The sequence below is a fragment of the Diabrotica virgifera genome, chromosome 8, assembly GCF_917563875.1.
Source record: "Diabrotica virgifera virgifera chromosome 8, PGI_DIABVI_V3a".
In the NCBI taxonomy this organism is placed as follows: domain Eukaryota; kingdom Metazoa; phylum Arthropoda; class Insecta; order Coleoptera; family Chrysomelidae; genus Diabrotica; species Diabrotica virgifera.
In genome coordinates this window covers 42456075-42476440 of record NC_065450.1, presented here as the reverse complement: position 1 = coordinate 42476440, position 20366 = coordinate 42456075, and the positions used below count along the sequence as shown (strand labels likewise).

Genomic DNA, 20366 nt, shown 5'->3' with positions numbered 1-20366 from the left:
ATCATTCTTTCAATGAAGAGTTTAAAACTCTACATATTCAAAATAAAGGCCTTAAGCTATCTTTTTTAGAATCTATGGAAATTAATAAACTGAAAAATACAGATATATTTCTGAATGACCAACTCGAGACAAACAGCTCCCCACTCCTTAACCTCTTCAGTTGAAGATTAAAAAGGCAAACACATTGTAAACTATATTACTTGAGAAAGGCACTCCGCCGAAACAGCTGTAGTCACTTAGATATAATAAATTTTGTGGAAGTATAGAAAACAAACGTTTTCAGTTTTTTATTGTTAGATAAAAAAATTTATCTTTATTCATTGTTTAAATAAAAAAAAAAACGATTTTAATGGAAAATGCTTAAATTCTCTTGTTTTTTACAATGTAAAAACTTGAAACTTTTACGGATTGTAGCTAATGATAGGATCTATACCTAATTTCACTTTTTACGTTAATTGTTTACGTTATGCTTCATAAATAAACAATAAAGTTTCAAATTTTTTGCCGATTCCGACTACTTTTCATGTTAGTACATCATATGTTTTATACATATTTTAAGAAACATGACGATATATTTTAATGTTTGAAAAGTGTAAGACTAAAAAGTAAAAAATAAAAAAATATGAAAAAAAAATTTAAGAAACGCTTTTCTTTATTTACGGGTGACTAAAATTAAAAATATTATAAAAAAAATCAACTGAAAAGCAAAAAATAAAAAAAATTTAAAAAATCTAAAACATTCGTTAAAGAAAAGCGTGGGGCGAAAACCGTTTATTCGATGAAGACGCGCCACGCCTTTCATTGACGAATCTGTTAGATTTTTTCAATTTTTTTTATTTTTTGCTTTTCAGTTGATTTTTTTTATAATACTTTTAATTTTAGTCACTCATAACTAAAAAAAGGGTTTCTTAAAAAAAATTTTTTCATATTTTTTATTTTCAATATAATTCTTTGTGTGCATCGAATGTACACTAGATTATTCTTTCTATTCGGAATAGATTGAAAAAAAATTGGGATGGCTAACAAATGAGCAATTGGGATTGCCCGAATCAAATTTAGCGTCGTAACCACTACAACTAGACCATTTCGGCAATAATGGTTAAATCGATTATACTTTTGGAGCTAGATAACTTATATACGGCTTAACGGATTTTGATCACTACATAAGTTCGAAAGGTATTGACAAGTAGTGTCTGATATATCTAAGGTCAAATATGATAAATAAAGGTATTATAGGATTTAGAGAGCTTGAAAAACCGTTTTTCCCATAGGAAGTGGATTTGATCATATTTATTCATAATCTCTAACTTAAAAATTCAATTTTTTCCAGATATGACGTATACACCATTAGACACATCTAAAGTCCTCCTATAAACGGTCAGTTATTGGCGCAATTGGTAGATTGAAATTTTGAGTAATTGTCGAAAAACCAAAATTTTCAAAGTTCAATTTTTCAGATTTTCGGCTATATTGAGGCGCATGTATGTCCGATCCTGATCACTTAGGCACTTTGAATAACTCAAGCGCTATTGATTTGGTGTATTTGCGGTTTTCCTAGAATAGAATAGAATAGAAATATGCTTTATTGTCATGAAAAATTGTACAATTTTATCGACAAAGCCTATAAAAAGTCAAGAAAACAAAACAATAACAATCCAATTTACTAAAATTACATAAATCGTCAATATATTTACAATAATAACAATAAGAATGAAGTTAAACAGAAGTAATCAATTGCAAAATTTAAGTAAATTGCAAATGCATAGTCTACCTAGTAATTAATAAGTTTAAAAGTTAAGCTGCTGCATATGACACCCAAATATAGACAAAAAAATGATAATAAAAATACTACTTGTGCAAAGGGTACTGTAATTTCTTAGTTATTGATTAAGAAAATCTTCTACTGAATAATATGGTCTTTCAGATAGGTAGGCTTTTGTCAGTTTACGGAATTGGGGGAAAGATGCTGCAGATTTAAGTTGTAGAGGGAGATGGTTGTAAAGTTTTTTTGCGGAATATAATATAGATTTCTTTACTAACTCAGAGGACGGGGTCGGCATATAGACGTCAAACGTAGAATTTCTCGTGAAGTAGGCATGATTAGGTCGTGGTGGAAAGACATGTAGATGTTTACGAATTAAGCAAACAGTTTCTAAAATATACAAAGATGGAAGGGTTAAAATTCTGTGATCTTTGAACCTGTCTCTATTTGAACCTAAGATACATTCCCCAAAAAATATGCCCTGTTGTACTTACCCAGTCATATAGCTGGCTTATGGGTGGTCAAAAGTCACAAACTATACCTACTGGTCCTGAATCGGCCCTGACCCCTGACCACATTTTGAAACCGAAAAAAAATTCATATCGAATTCATACAAACATTTGCACCCTTTTTAAATAGAAATTGAGTAAAATTTCTGAGCTCGGTAACTTTTTGAATGGTATAACCGATTTTCAAAATTAGACATGAATTGGGAAAGTAAAAAGTAATCATCAATACTGTCAGACGCCGCAGTGATCGGACATACATTTTTGGGAGTTTTGGAGAGGAGGGCCAAAAACAGCCTCCAAATGGAGAGGGCCGCAAAATCCACACCCTTAGACTAAAATGGATGATTGATATATGGATGGGCGAGTCTTTTCCTAAACTTTAAGATAGGATTTGGACCATTTTTCGATTCAGTCAGATTTAGAAAATCGAAAATTTCGTGTATATAATATAGTGTCTCCTGTCAAGATAGACGGATACGTGAAGAAACCGAAATATCCCATAATCAATTTGGCTTTATGCAGGGCAGATCAACAACAGATGCAATTTTCATTGTAAGGCGACTGATGGAAAAATACAGGAATAAAGAGACCAACACTCATATGCTATTCATTAATCTTGAGAAAGCATATGATAGAGTTCCTCGAGAGATTCTGTGGTGGGCACTCAATAAGAAAGGAGTCCCTGGTGAATATGTAAAGATTGTGAGGGATATGTATGAGGGAGTAACGACTAGTGTTAGGACAGGTGTGGGAGAGACTGATAAATTTCATGTGAAAGTAGGATTGCACCATGTCTCGGTGCTTAGTCCGTATTTATTCTCATTAGTTTTGGACCAGATAACAGCGAAACTACAGGGTAGCATTCCATGGTGCCTAATGTATGCTAATGATGTAGTGTTAATAAGAAATAGTGAAAGAGACTTAGAACAAAAACTCGAACAGTGGAGACAAGCTCTGGAGGAAAAAGGTTTAAAGCTTAGTAGGACAAAAACCGAATATTTGGAATGTTCATTTAAAGATGGAGTTACTACAAATAAAATGGTATCTTTGGATGGTGAAATGATTGTGAAAAGCAATAGTTTTAAGTACCTAGGATCGGTATTACAGAGTAATGGAGAAATAGATGAAGATGCATGCAGTAGAATTAGGGCTGGATGGATGAAGTGGAGAAAAGCGAGGGTGTGCTGTGTGACAGGAAAATTCCATTGAAGCTGAAGGGAAAATTCTATAAAACAGCCATAAGACCGGCTATGATGTACGGAACTGAATGTTGGGCAGTGAAAAAAAAAAGATCAACAACGAATGCATGTGGCGGAAATGAGAATGCTTAGATGGATGAGTGGAGTGACAATGAAGGATAAAATTAGAAATGAGTATAATAGGGGAAGTCTTGGTGTGGCCCCAATTGATGCCAAAATGAGAGAGCATAGGTTGAGATGGTTTGGTCATGTTCAACGTCGAGACGCTAATCACCCAATACGAAGAATTTCTAAAGTGCAGATTCCTGGAAGGAGTAGGAGAGGAAGACCAAAGAAGACCTGGAGGGAGACGATAAGGCACGACATGTTTGTAAAGGGGATTAACATTGATATGACCCAAGATAGAATTGTGTGGAGAAATGCAATTAGGGAAGCCGACCCCGCATAGGGATAATGCAAAGAGAATGGTGATGAATATAGTGTCTCATGTAGGGGGTTGTGCGCCACTGGAGAGAACTAACATCCTCTGGGATATTAATAGGCCAGTGTCCGTCAATATTTTCTCCTTGTTACCATTTGAAAGTTCGTCAGTTTTCACGATAAGGAACCTGCAAAAAAGGCATAACAGCAGATTTTGAAAACGAAAAATTTTACCTTGGAAAAATTACGGAAAGTAAGGAATATTTAATTTTAAGAAAAACGAACACGGTTTAAGTCTAAATTTTCTTTTTTTTTTATTTCGTATGAAATTTTTAGTAGACAAAAAGGCATACGTGTGCATACGTGTGATAAAATAATGGTTGAACTTGGTACTGCAATCCGACGGTCTATTTGGGAAAACGTGTCATCTATAATATATATTATGTGTTTTTAAAACAATTATTTTTAGTGATTAAGAAATTAATGTATCAAAAGTTATTACAATTCAGTTTTTTTCGGCAGTTTATTTGTGCATTACTGTTTTAGTCTGGGCAGATTATCGAAAAAATGCCATTTTTGGGAAGTTATTTATCAGCTATTTTATTGCTGGAATCGAGTCTTAAGATTGTAATCTACTAATATCTACTACAAATTAGCTTTATGTCATCAAGCAATTTAATAATATATGTAAATTCGGGTTCAAAACGTCCTCCGACGTTGTCCGATGCCTTGTTGCCAATATCTTCTATCATTGCAGTTTTCATCTTCTAATCCTCGTACACTCATTGGCCTTCCTCTTTTCCTGTTTACTGTAGGTATTCATTTCATAATTTTCATTGGCAGTATTTCCTCCCCCATTCTCTGAACATGTCCGTACCACGTTAATTGTTTCTTCTCAATGCATTCTACAACCGTTTCCTGGAAATTCATTCTTCGCTTTACTTCCTCATTTCTAAACTGGTCCAATCTCGATGTTCTACGTTCTACTTGCTCTTCTTAGGGCGTCCATCTCAGTAGCTTCTATTTTTCTTTTTTGGTGTTTCTTTATTCTCCATGTTTCGGATCCGTATACCAATGTGCTCTTAATCATGGTGTTGTATATTTTCATTTTTCTTTGTTTCCCTATCTCGGTACTCCAAAAAACTCCGTTTCAATGATTTAATTATCGTTCTTGCTTTATTTATTCTGCTCTTAATTTCTGCACCGTCAGTACCTTCCTTGTTGAAATTAATTCCCAAATACTTATATTTATCACAGCTAGTTATTTTCTGATTATTGTCCAATATCATATCAGTTGAATCCTCACCTAGGCATAAATATTGTGTTTTTTCTACATTCATCTATTTAATTATTAATAAGCTATTGATCCCCCCCCCCATAAGGGCCCCATATAAGATTATTATTTATGACCACACCGTTGAAACTTTTTGTACTTGTTATTTGGGTGGAGTCGGACAAATCTGGAGCTTAGCGCATCATGGCAGTGGGGCGTTTGTCTGTCAAGAGGTTACGAAGTTGTCAATTTTATGCAAGAAAAAAATTTATAACCACATTGGTCATTTTATTTTAATCAATGGTTTTTATCATATAAACAGCGAAAACAATTTTGTCGGACAAAAATATTGGGGCATGTAACGCGTCGGACACGCGAAAGATGTCAAATTTATGAAAAAAATAAATTTATTACCACATGGATAATTTTAACGGTACCTACCATAAAACCTTTTTACAATAATGTGGTAACCTTGTCGGACAATTTTCACGGGGCATATGCGCAGTCGGACGCGCCGAAGTTGTCAATTTTCTGAAATTTTTTTATTTACAACCATTTTTCCGACAACATTAGTAGTAGGTTATAGGTAATTATATTCTTAATCAAAAAATCAAAGTGTCGGACAAAAATATTGGGGCAAATCGACAGTCGGACAAAAAATTTAATTTTTATTAGTAAACTATACTTTCAAACTATGTTGGGTTCGTGCATCCCTTATTTTTACAACCATTTTTCCGACAAAAGTAGTAGGTTACAAGTAATTATATCCTTAAACAAAAAATGTAATTGTCTGACAAAAATGTTGGGGTAAACGAACAGAAAACTTAATTCTTTAGGCTATCGACGAGGAGGTATTATCAAAAAAAATTTAAAATAGTGTTTCTCGGTTACTTTTGAATCGATTTAGCTGAAAATTGGTACACACACTAAGTAAAACATTTAAAAGGGTATGACGTAGATCTGAACCCGAAAACCCAAAATTTTCTTAAAAAATTTTCCGACAAGAGGGAAAATTTTAGAAAAAATTTGATCTGATATTTGCGTACATACTCCTTGAACAACGACAAACATCGTTCTGTAGTTTTTTTTCTCGAATTAAAAAAAAAGTTTTCGACACAAGTATCAGGTTATATGTAGTTATATTCCAAATCAAAAAATCTAAGTGCCCGACAAAAATATTGTGGCAAATCCAAAGTCGGACAAAAAATTTAATTTTTATTGATAAACTATACTTTTAAACTATGCTGGGTTCGTGTATCCCTTATCTTTACAATAATTTTTCCGACAAAAGTAGTAAGTTACAAGTAATTAAATTCTTAAACAAAAAATGTAATTGCCTGACAAAAATCTTGGGGCAAACGAACAGAAAACTTAATTCTTTTAGGCTATTGACGAGAAGGTATTATCAAAAAAAATTTTAAAACAGTTTTTCTCAGTTAATTTTGAATGGATTTAGCTAAATTGGTACACACACTAAGTAAAACATTTAAAAGGGTATGACGTAGAGCTCTACCCAAAATTTTCCCTAAAAAGTTTCCGACAAGAGGAAAAATTTTAGAAAAATTTTGATCTGATATTTGCGTACATACTCCTTGAACAACGACAAACACCGTTCTGTAGTTTTTTTTCTCGAATTAAAAAAAAATTCCGACACAAGTATTAGGTTATAAGTAGTTATATTACAAATCAAAAAATCTAAGTGTCCGACAAAAATATTGGGGCAAATCCAAAGTCGGACAAAAAATTTAATTTTTATTGATAAACTATACTTTTTAATTATGCTTTGTTCGTGTATCCCTTATCTTTACAACCATTTTTCCGACAAAAGTAGTAAGTTACAGGTAATTATATTCTTAAACAAAAAATGCAATTGTCTGACAAAAATGTTGGGGCAAACGAACAGAAAACTTAATTCTTTTAGGCTATCGACGAGGAGGTATTATCAAAAAAAATTTTAAAACAGTGTTTCTCGGTTATTTTTGAATCGATTTAGCTAAAAATTGGTACATACGCTAAGTACAACACTTAAAAGGGCATGACGGAGAGTTGTACCCAAAATTTTCCAAAAAGATTTTCCGACGAGAGGGAAAATTTTTCTAAAATTTTGGAATGTTCTCTACGTTACGTCCTTATAAATATTATAAGGAGTATTTCTACAAATTTTCAGTTTGGTCTATGTAGATCTAACCGAGAAAAATTGTTTATAGTTCGCTTTGGTCTCCTTGATGCTTATTATTTTTTTATATCCCAGAGAACGGCTGTTCCCGTACATGCGACACTATATTATACAAGAAATTTTCTTGATAGACAAACGCCCCACTGCCATAATGCGCCAAGCTCCAAATTTGTCCGACTCCACCCAAATAACAAGTACAAAAAGTTTCAACGGTGTGGTTATAAATAATAATTTTATATGTGGGCCTAAGACCTAATACGTTTCAAACTCATATTTAGTGATCAAAATCGGTTATACCGATTAGAAGGTATCTAGTTCCAAAAGTATAATCCATTTGACCATTATCGCCGAAATGGTTTATGTAGTTGTAGTGGTTCCGACGCTAAATTTAGATAGAGATATTTAAAAATAGAACAATCCAAGTTCATTTACCGGCCATTAAAATAATTTTTTATTCTATTTCGAATAGAAAAAAAACTCTAGTGTACATTCGATGGACACTAGATCATTTGAGAGATAATCATAGAAAGGCGACCATTTATCTTAACGTGGAATCGAGAAACAATACATTCAATTTCATACATTTAATTTATATACAGGTAAAATTTGGTAAAGAATGGGCCATAGCTTAACCTCAGGTTCCTGAGGTAAAAATAGATCGATTTAAGCTAACTTACCTTAGTACAAAGTTTATAATAACCGAGATGCAGGATGTCAAAGTTAAACTTTTTTGTATTTATTATTGAATATTTCCTGACAGGTATGAGATAACAACATGAAATTTGGTATGTGGGGTTTTTTGGGTCGAGAAAACTAAATTCCCTACCAAAAATTATGTATTGCCTAGAGGGCGCCACATACGCCTTTCAGCACTCATTTATTACGTTCAATTTTTTTTTATCCCTCACTCTGTATAATTTTGACATTAAAATTTTTATTCTCCTATAGTATGGTATAGTTAGACCCAAACCCAGACATCCAAAGTGAAAGTTATCCTCCAACACCAAATTATTCTATGTGGTCCACATAATGTTCAGAAGAAAGTCACACCATTTTGAGCGTCGGGTTTGGGGAGGGGGGAGGGGGGAGAAATCTGCAAATTCGTAGTTTTTTACGTTTTTCGTCAATATTTATAAAACTAAGCGGTTTGGCATGAACAACCCTCTACACAAAATTGTTCTACATTAAATTTGAAATAAAAAAGGCCCTATGCATACCCCTTCTAAAATAAACGGTTCCAAAATTACGCAGGTAGTATAGTATAATTGGTCCAAAAAAAGGCCTAACCCAGACATCCAAAGTAAAAGTTTTCCTTCAACACCAAATTGTTCTATATGGTCCACATATTGTTCAGTAAAAAGTTACACCATTTTGAGCGTCCGGTTTGGGGGGGGGGAGATGGGGGAGAAATCGATAAATTAGTAGTTTTTTTAAGTTCTTCGTCAATATTTATAAAACTATGCTTTAGCGTAAGGAATGTTCTATAGAAAAATATTCTACATAAAATTTAAAACAAAAAAGGTTCTATACATAATTGTTATAAAATCAACGGTTCCAGAGTTACGGAGGGTGAAAAGTGGAGGTTTTAGATACTTTTTATATTTACCGATTTCTCCCCCCTCTCACCCCCAAACCCGACGCTCAAAATGGTGTGACTTTTTTCTGGACATTGTGTGGACCATATAGAACAATTTGGCGTTGAAGGATAACTTTCACTTTGGATGTCTGGGTTATGCCATCTTTTGGATCAACTATACTATACTACTATTAGTTTTATTTAAAAAAGGTATACTTTCTCATCTCCCTAAACTCAACCGTTTTCGAGATAAACGCATTTTAAATCTGCGATACACCATCATTTTTAGCATAATATCATTGTAGTACACCCGAAAAATAACTTAATACATACCATAATAATTGTGCCAGTTCTCAAATTTATGTCATTGCATCTCAAATTCCATTTGAATAAATTTGCGACACATTTTTGGATAATTTTATGGTTTTAAGTTATTTTTCGGGTGTAACTACTATAATATTATGCTAAAAATGATGGTGTATCGCAGATTTAAAATGCGTTTATCTCGAAAACGGTTGAGTTTAGGGAGATGAAAGAAGTATACATTTTTTAATTAAAACTAATAGGAAAATAAAAATTTTAATGTCAAAATTATACAGAGTGAGGGATAAAAAAAATTGAACGTAATAAATGAGTGCTGAAAGGCGTATGTGGAGCCCTCTGGGCAATGCATAATATTTGGTAGGGAATTTAGTTTTCTCGACCCAAAAAACCCCCACATACCAAATTTCATGTTGTTATCTCATACCTGTCAGGAAATATTCAATAATAAATAAAAAAAAAGTTTAAATTTGACACCATGTATCTCGGTTATTATAAACTTTGTACTAAGGTAAGTTAGCTTAAATCGGCCTATTTTAACCTCAGGAACCTGACGTTAAGCTATGGCCCATTCTTTACCAAACACCCTGTATGTATAAAAATTACTTTTTTTTTTTTTAATTGTACCAAAACGCCCCATTATTTTTGTGCGACAAGTGATCCAATATGCATTACACATGTAAAAAAACAGTACAAAATAAAAATAACATATGTGGTAATAAATAAAAATTTTTCAGGAAATTGACATTTTCGGCGCGTCCGACTGCTCATATGCCCCGTGAAAATTGTCCGCCAAGGTTACCACATTATTGTAAAAAGGTTTTATAGTAGATGCCGTTAAAATTAGCCATGTGGTAATAAATTTATTATTTTCATAAATTTGACATCTTTAGCGTGTCCGACGCTTCATATGCCCCAATATTTTTGTCCGACAAAATTGTTTTCGCTGTTTATATGATAAAAACCATTGATTAAAATAAAATGACCAATGTGGTTATAAATTTTTTTCTTGCATAAAATTGACAACTTCGTAACCTCTTGACAGACAAACGCCCCACTGCCATGATGCGCTAAGCTCCAGATTTGTCCGACTCCACCCAAATAACAAGTACAAAAAGTTTCAACGGTGTGGTCATAAATAATAATTTTATATGGGGGCCTAAGAACTAATACGACTCTGGGCTAATAAGCAAAATTCATGGAAAAGTTATTTACCAGCAATTTTATTGCTGGAATCGAATTATAAGATCCTATATATTAATAATATAGGTATGCAAAGTCCGCAGATAGTGTGCTACTTTTTTATAAACAAAATGGCGCCGACAAATCGTATTTTTTTCAATTATTGCTCTATAACTCCGAAGATTTTACAACAAAAACCTTCAAATAAAAATTCACCGCAATTAAATTCTGCATAGAGATATGTTTTTGCCGATTTGCTCCGACGAAAATTTTCCTGGGAAAATGCGGGTTTTCCCAACAAAAACTCTAATTTTCAAATAAAGTTTAGGTAAGTAATTATTAATCAATAAATAAATAACTTAGTGACATCAAAGCTTTCTTGGTATAGATTGTAATTTCAGAAGCCGGTTAGCAACAATTCAATTGTTAATGAACAATTTACGATCGCAATAATAACCAAAATAATCATGATACTTTGATCAAACTTATAAAGATTATAAAGATGAGATGCTTATTTAATATTTTATCGACAAAATATAAATTTTTCGTTTTTTTGCATAATCTTTAAATTTTGAAAAAAAAAATAGTTATAATACGCTGGTCTAATTAGTAAAGTACAAAGAAACGTTATTTACCAGTAATTTTATTTCTGTAATCGAATATTATGATCCTATATATTAATAATATAGGTATGCAAAGTCCGCAGATAGTGTGCTACTTTTTTTATTAACAAAATGGCGCACCCAAATCGTGTTTTTTTCAATTATTGCTCTATAACTCCGAATATTTTAACTTTACACCAAAATTATTCAAATAAAAATTCACCCCAATTTAATTCTACATAGAGGCATGTTTTCCCGATTTGCTCCGACGAAAATTTTCCTCGGAAAATGTGAGTTTTCCCAACAAAATCTCGAATTTTCAAATAAATTTTTTGGGCAAGTAATTATTTATTAATAATTAAATAACTTGGTGAAATAAAAGCTTTCTTGGTATAGATTATAACTGCAGAAGCCGGTGAAAATTAAACGAATATTTTAGCAACAATTCAATTGTTAATTACCAATTTACAGTCGCAATAACAACCAAAATAATCATGAGACATTGATCAAACTTAGAAAGATTATAAAGATGTGATGCCTATTTAATATTTTGTCGACAAAATATAAATTTTTCATTTTTTTGCATAATCTTTAAATGTTTAAAAAAATAGTTATAAGCAAATTAACATTTCTCAGAAATTGTTTATTATATTCTAATTTTAAAAATACTTAACATGCGTATTTCAAAGGTCTTGAAAATGAATGCTTTAAAAAATTTTTCCAACCATTTGCAAAAAAGTTATGAAACAGCAAAGTAAATATACGATTGTTCCGTTGTTTATAATTTGTTTTAATTGTTTCAAAGCTTAAAAGTTAGTCTGTGGTACAATCTAATTACTCACAAAGAATATCAAATATTAGTTCAATGGTTATATTTTAACCCATTAACGCTTAAGTTTTTTTTTATTTAAAAATCTTTACTTTTAGGGTTAATTCGATGAAAATGTTAATAATTTAATTAAAAAAAAACAAGTTTTTCGGTTTCCTGTCTTTTTTTTTAAATTATATGGTGTTACCATATGGTAACGCTGGGCGCTTAAGAAATTTTTACGATCGTTGAAACCAAAATTTTTATTATTTTTTAAATATTTGAGAATATTTTCATCGTCTGTTGTGGTATCCTATAAAACAATTAACACAAACCAACGTTGCATTTTTTACACATTGTTGGTCCAGATCTTGTACATCTGTCTCCAGCACATCGCCTTCTACTGCTTGATGTAACAAATGGTCGAAGCGATCAAAACGAAGATCTGGCAAGTTCTGTCTATGTAGACTAGGTCTTCCTGTATATAAGGGACGACTTCCATATCTTGCGAGAAGAACTTGGGCCAATTCTCTCCTAAACGATAGCAAGGATATATATTTTTTATTTTTTTATATAAATGCCATGAATTATATGGACTGCAACATCCAACAACCATGTTACAATTTGCCAGTACCATTTTTTACTGCAAATTGCTGCTCGGTAGGTTGAAACACCTTGACCAATCCAGTCGGTACCCACCATATTTTGTTGTATTCAGCAATATAGTGAGGCCGACTTACTTGAATGTGGCCTTTTTCTTCATGAGAAAATCTTTTTACCGTGCCCAATGCTGAACCATCACAACTCGTAGATGCTATTGTAACAACAGAGTTATCTTTCCATCGTACCAGTAACACTATCGCTTCTGCTAACAAAAATCCACGACTGAAAAAAATAAGGTTATGACTCCGTAAGCGCCCACCGCAACCATATGGTAACGGCGTACTTTGACTATTCCTACCGAATTCGCTACATTTAATTGTTGATAAAATACAACAATTTACAATAAGTTGGGGTATAATAAACTTAATTTTTTTTAAATATGCAAATATACTTACTAGAAGACTGTCAAAAATTGCTTACACAAAACGGACGTCCATCTTTTTCTATAAATTTAAACCGCTCTGTCATATGATTATCTCTCGACGGTTGAGAAACGGCTAAAATACGAATCCGTTACGTTTTATAGGTGCCTGAAGTATTCCTAGAAACGATAGTTCTCAAAATATGTGGCTGACTAATTCCATGGGTATACCGCAGAATTTTTAAAAATCATGTGTTTACGTTACCATACGGTAACGCTGGGCGCTAATGGGTTAATCAAAGATTAAATTACTTTTTTTTGAAATATTTAGCGCGAAAGTAGGCTTGATACAGAGCCGGAGCTAAAATGTTCACTCGAAGCGACTGACACGCAGCATACATAATAATATAATTTTATTTATTAAGTGTACGTCGCGCGGCGATCGTCGCTTCGAGTGAAAATTTTAGCTACAGTACTGTATTAGTCTACTTTCGCGCGTGTAAATTACAAAAAAATATATTTATGAACTTTAATTAAAATACAAACATTAAACTAATAATTGATATTTTTTGTAAATAATTAGCTTGTACTTTAAACTCACTTTTACGCTTTGAAAGAATTAAAAAAAAATTATAAACAACGCAGTAATCGTATGTTTACTTTGCTATTTCATAACTTTTTTGCAAATGGTTGCAAACAAGTTTTAAAGCATTCATTTTCAAGATATTTGAAATACGCATTTTAACTATTTTTTAAAATTAGAATATAATAAAAGCTTTCTGAGAAACGTTAATTTGTTTATAACTATTTTTGAAGATATTCTTCTTTAGCGGCGAATCGATTGAGGGTAAAATTGTACATAAATCTGCGCGCCTGCGCACACTGATAGTATGTAGTTCTGACAGTATGTAGTTCATTGTTAATCTTTCAAGATAGGTATGTATGTATCTGTAACCATGCAAATAAGTCATTAAAAGAATATATTAGTGTTTTTAGGAACTGTATTATTTATTATAATTCTTGTGTTTTTGGATTTGTGTTTCTCTGTAGTAAAATAATAAAATATTATATAAGCATAATATTTTTACACTATATGTCGCCGTGTTGTGTAATTATATCCGAAACTTACATGTCAATTTCTAGGGCCTCGATGGAGTAGTGGGTAATGCGTTAGCTCTGAGATTGGAATGACGCGGGTTCAATTCCTGGGCGATTCATATTTTTTTTATTTTTGATTGTTTTAATAAAAATTTTTTGAAAGTGGTAGATAAGAAAGTTAGTTTGATTTTTAAATAAAATACAAATAACCTTTTAAGTATATTTACTTCGTTTAAATTACCTATTATATAATAGAAGAATATCTTCTTACGTGCGTACAGAGTACACACACATTCTTTTTTTTAACATTTAAAGATTATGCAAAAAAATAAAAAATTTATATTTTGTCAACAAAATGTTAAATAAACATCTCATCTTTATAAGATTTCAAAGTTTGATCAGTGTATCATAATTATTTTGGTTATTATTGCGACCGTAAATTATTAATTAACAATTGAATTGTTGCTAAAATATTTGTTCAATTTTCACCAGCTTCTGGAACTATAATCTAAACCAAGAAGGCTTTTAAGTCACCAAATTATTTAATTATTAGTAGATAATTACTTATCTAAAACTTTATTTGAAAATTAAAGATTTTGTTGAGAAAACCCGCATTTTCCGAGGAAAATTTCGTCGGAGCAGATCGGGAAAACATATCTCTATGCAGAATTTAATTGCGGTGAATTTTTATTTGAGTCATTTTGTTGTAAAGTTAAAATCTTCGGAGTTATAGAGCAATAATTAAAAAAAACACGATTTTCGGGGGCCATTTTGTTTAAAAAAAAGTAGCACACTATCTGCGGACTTTGCATACCTATATTATTAATATATATGTAATCATAAGCTTCGATTCCAGCAATTGGTAAATAAATTTTCCCAAAAATGGCCTATTCTCCGATAATCAGCCCAGACTATACCTAAATTATTAATTCATAAGATTCGATTCCAGCAATAAAATAACTGGTAAATAAATTGTCTTTGTTTTTTCCTAATTCGCCCAGAGTATTTTAAATAGTTGACAGATAAGCGAAATAAAGTACAATCACGTTTTTAAAATGATATCGTAAAAGTTTTTTCTTAATTTGCTAGCACAGGATTACTTTCATCATTTGTTAGAAAAAAAAATGGAAATGGATTTTACACTAAAACAAATATTAAACGAAAAACCGAACGAGCAAGGATCACCAGTGGATGAGATAAAACGTAAGATGTTTTACAAATATTATTTTGAGGGTTTAACAAATAGTTTAGTGGCGTTTAGACGCAGCGATAAATGCGAGCAATTTATTGTGACGATAAATTGCTACGATTTATTGATTTTTTAAAAGCTTGTTTAAAGGCTGCGATATATTGTCGCGATTGATTATAAACTGAAACAACTCGATCGTTACATATAAATTGATGCAATCCGATACCAACTCCAATCCAACTCCAATTCCGATAAATCGCTGCGATGTACCGTTTACACACAACGATAAATTGAAACAACTCGATCGATATCGATAAATTGCTCGGATTTATCGCGGTGTCTAAACGCTGCTTAACTTTTGTAGAGTCGTAAACAATGATTAAGGGTGTAGGCGCAAAATTTCGCGCCAAAATGCTTTATTTGCATTCATTTTTTTGGAATCCTGAGAAAACTAATAAGTATTTTTTTAAAAATTTAACTCGGAACGAAAACCTTAGAATAATAGTAGTTTCCTTTAAATGAGATATTTAAAATTAAAAATCACACTAAATTTTCTCTTTTTTTTTCACCCCTGTAACTTATTAAAATAAACATTATATGCGGTTTCAGGGACTGTTGGCCCTCGGTAATAATGCAATCTTTCATTCTGCGTTGAAATTTTTTAAAAATACTTATTAGTTTTCTCAAGATTCGGAAAAAATGAATGCATTTAAAACACATTGGCGAGAAATGTTGCGCGCACGCCTACACCCTTATATAAATTTTATAATTTTTTGCTAAAGTATTAGAAAAGTTTACTAATCAACAATATAAAAAAAATAAATAATAGTTATTTATGTACCAAGTCAGTAAAATTACTTTTTATCGAACGAGTCTGATATTATGAGCAGAGCGAGCATAGGGAGTGAGGCGAATAACAGAGGAGTTCGATAAAGAGTCTTTACTGACGTGCTGCATACAAAATTTGATCGCCAACAATTTGATATTGGTTTTAATACTTACTTACAATTTAAGTACAATTTACAAATTTCATGACAGTGATGACAGATGACTTTTGCATGATGGCCGCTTTCGATTTTTAATCGATAGTTATGAATATTGAATAATTACTAAATCGGTAAAGTTTTGATTTATTTTATATGAATATATGTAATTACAAAATGCTACAGAATTTCACTTTTTGACATAAATTTAAATAACAATGTGTCGTAAATTTTGTAAAATATTTTTAATAATTAAAGTAAATAAATTGTAAGTTAACTTAAATAAATAATCGATTACTGCCATCGACCACTTACATTCAATCTCGATTAATCGCGGCAGGTAAAGTAAAATTCTTCTTTCAGTACAACAAAGTGTTACTTTACTGCAGCAAATGAGGGCAAATAAGTACAATAATGAATTATTTTTATTGGGAATAGGTCACAATTTTACTTTAAAATGAGTTTAGTTACCGTTTCAATTTTCAATTCGAAAATTGTTATTAATGTACAAAACATTAATAAATTAAACACATTTTGTTTTTGTTACCTAGTAAAAAATTCTTCTAATAATGTCATTTTATCTGACTCATTCATATTAAAAATTCAAACATAGAAAATACATTTTAAAGGTCAATGCAATATCTTTATGTGAGTTGTGTTCCTGAGAGGACTTTATTGGAAGATAGTTTTTTGTATAGTATTGTTAAAAACTTAAAACGCTAAGAAATAAATATTGAGGTCTGCTTTATCTAAAACTAAACCTAACAATGAATAAGAAAAAACAAATAATTGTATTTATAAAATACCTTGTGAATGCAAACATTTTTATTTGGGTAAAACATCACGACACGCATGGGAAAATAAAGATAGAGTTTAATGGAAAGATTCAAGTATAGTCCTGAATGAAACAGATGGTAAAAAGATAGAAATAGAAATATTTATTTATCCTTTAAAGACATTCTTACAAAAATGTATAGGACAAGTCACAGAGATGATTCTACATTGTAGAACAGTAGTTACAGGCTGAACATTGTTCAGCAACAAATTTTATAAAGGTACCTAACACCTAACACATATAATGTAACATATTTAGACATATACCAAACAATTTATACATAAAAATAAGATAGTGGTTTATACAGTATCTTCAAGAAATTCTCTGACTGAATAGTAGCATTTGGCTAATAATAAGTTTTTGATTTTATTTTTGTAACTGTTAAAAGAAGCAATCTCCTGCACTTCACCAGGAAGTTTATTGTACAATTTTATTCCCATAAATTTAAAACTATTTTCTAATCTTGATGTTTTATACTGGGGTATTCGGAGCTTATTAGAATTTCTTGTATGGTAATCATGTCGATGAGCATTAGTTTCAAATTGATTGAAATTTTCTTCGACAAACAGAAGAGTGTGGTAAATGTACAGACTATAGAATGACAAGATTTTGTATTTTATAAACGTTGGTTTACAAGTTTCCCGAAATTTTAGCCCGAATATTTTTCGAATAATTTTTTTCTGAGTTACAAAAATTTTACAGCTGTCAATAGAATTTCCCCACAGTAGTATGTTGTAACTCATGTGACTGTAAACAAGGCCGTAATAGATATTGATCAGTGCTGATATCGGCATAGTATCTTTTATTCTAGAAATAGCATAAAAGGATTTATTTAATTTTGTATTTATTGCATTGACTTGTTCAGTCCATCTATATTTAAACCTAAAAATTTTGTAATTGTAACTGACGAAATAAGTATATTGTCAAATTTAAATGATAATGAGAATACATTGTTAAGAACATTTTGGGAATGAAAATATAAAAATTGAGTTTTATCAACGTTTACTATTAATCCATTTGCTTTGGACCAATCTACACATTACTCAAAAACACCGTTGGAAAATGATATAAGTTTCTCTTTACTAGGCGCAAAAATCGCTAGTGCAGTAGCATCTGCGTAAATAGTAATAACACGAGATTTAATGTAATCAGGAAGATCATTCATAAAAAGAATAAATATAAGCGGTCCTAAAACAGATCCTTGAGGGACTCCTTTATCAATATTGTAAACTGTCGAAGTAGAATTCTGATATGAAACTAACATTTTTCTATTGTTCAAATAGTCTACTATCCAGTCCAAGAAATCTCCTCGGAAACCTAGGTTGTAAAATTAATTTTTAATAAAATTAAATAAAAGACCGCTTAAATTAAAAAGATTAAATAAAACCGATTCTTTGATAAAAATCAAAGAAGCGGTTCTAATTATGTTAAATGGAACCAACTGCGTTGCAAGTTCCTCGGCAGAATGCAGTAGGATTAGACCAAGAGGCAGCGCTGAGAAATCTATTTGAATTTACTAAAGCTAGATTTTTCACAGTTGATTACTGTGAGTGTGTAGAGAAACATACTGCAGTCGGTCAAGCGAAACGTAGAACAGGGGTTACTGAGGGGGTATCAAAGTTGCTTTCCTACGAAGGTAATTATTTCCATTTACTAAGGCTGAAAATCAGTACACACATTCTAAATTAAATATAAATAAAAGTTATTATGGTCAGTCAGCTGTATGACGGGACAGAGCCGGTCGGTGTCGGCCCAATAGTCGATTGAGGAAATGAAGCATTTTGGCTCGCAATTTTTTCATCCAGCATGGATTTACTTGAAATTTTCACAGAAGGTAGCGAGTAGTCGAAGGATCATTTTATATATCATGCCGCTATCATACGCTAAAACCTTGGGGGTGGTTGCCACCCCATCTCGGGGTGGGAATTTTTTATTACATTTTAACCATGCAATTCGATGGAAAAAGTAATTCTAAGAAAAAATGTTTTTTACATTTTCTTCGTAAAACTAATATTTTTTGAGTTATTCGCGCTTGAAAATAACAGTTTTTCGACGAAAAAATCGACTTTTTTAGAGGGTTTTTTGAGAATACCTCGAAAAATATGCATTTAATCAAAAAAACTGTAGATATCAAAATTGTATCTTTTAGTAACACAAACCAAATTCGTAACACAAACCAAATTCTTTTCCTATAATATCTTTAAGACCAATACAAACCGAGATACGGCATGTTAAAAGTTAGCTTTTTTCGTCAAATGCATAATTTGAAATATTCAAAGCCAAATAATGGGAAAAATTTGCATTTTTCGAGGAAAACTTAAATAATCTTTTTTCAAATATACAATTAGATCTTTCAAAAAAAAATTAAAAAATTTTTAGCATGAAAATTTAGCGACATAATTAAAAAAATGTCGGTACCTGCTTTTCTCTACGAAAAAATCAGTGAAAACAACCCCCTAACTACCTTCCTAATTCAAAATTGGTCTTCACCTTTCTGCAGTTCCTTTTATATGTATATTATCAATACACTTAAGAAGGTTGACACATTTAAAATGCCTAATTTTGGAAAAATTGGAGTTTAAAGAAAAATTGATTTTTTGCAATTTGGTAATGTTCACCATTTATTTCAAAATATCTCCGAAAATACTGAAGATCCGAAAAAAATTGTAAACGTCTAAATTATAGCTTTTTTAATGACTAAAATTACTCTGTGCATAGATTTTCATCACAGTAAATAGTTAACCAGATATAGCTGTTTAAAACCTCTATTTACCAGCAAACACCCACTTGTTCGAGCCCTTTAAACCCACCCCAATTAAAAACTAAGGGATCTTACGGAATTTAATTTACACAGTCTTATAGCTCTTTAAAAATCCTACAAAATCATTTTTGAAGAAACTTTTTATCGCCAAAAATATATAAAATATTTTTCGAGGTATTCTCAAAAAACCCTCTAAAAAAAGTCGATTTTTTCGTCGAAAAACTGTTATTTTCAAGCGCGAATAATTCGAAAAATATTAGTTTTACGAAAAAAATGTAAAAAACATTTTTTTCTTAGAATCACTTTTTCCATCGAATTAAATGGTTAAAATGTAATAAAAAATTCCCACCCCCGAGATGGGGTGGCAACCACCCCTAAGGTTTTAGCGTATGATAGCGACATGATATAGAAAATGATCCATGAACTATTCCCTAACTTCTGTGAAAATTTCAAGTAAATCCATGCTGGATGAAAAAATTGCCAGCCAAAATGCTTCATTTCCTCAATCGACTATTGGGGCCGACCGACCGGCTCTGTCCCGTCATACAGCTGAACGACTATAATAACTTTTATTTATATTTAATTTAGAATGTGTGTACTGCTTTTCAGTCTTAGTAAATGGAAATTCAGCCTTCGTAGGAAAGCAAC

General features: G+C 31.5%; 1 protein-coding gene across 1 annotated transcript in view; it reads left to right on the top strand.

Moving 5' to 3' along the window:
• The first annotated feature begins 15074 nt into the window (after nt 1-15074).
• The window catches only part of LOC126890143 (synaptic vesicle glycoprotein 2B-like), a 68257-nt gene continuing 62965 nt past the window's right edge, over nt 15075-20366 (top strand). The window contains exon 1 of the mRNA XM_050658993.1: nt 15075-15153. Within this exon, the coding sequence (XP_050514950.1) occupies nt 15075-15153 (79 nt within the window). The remainder of the gene's footprint in view (nt 15154-20366) is intronic.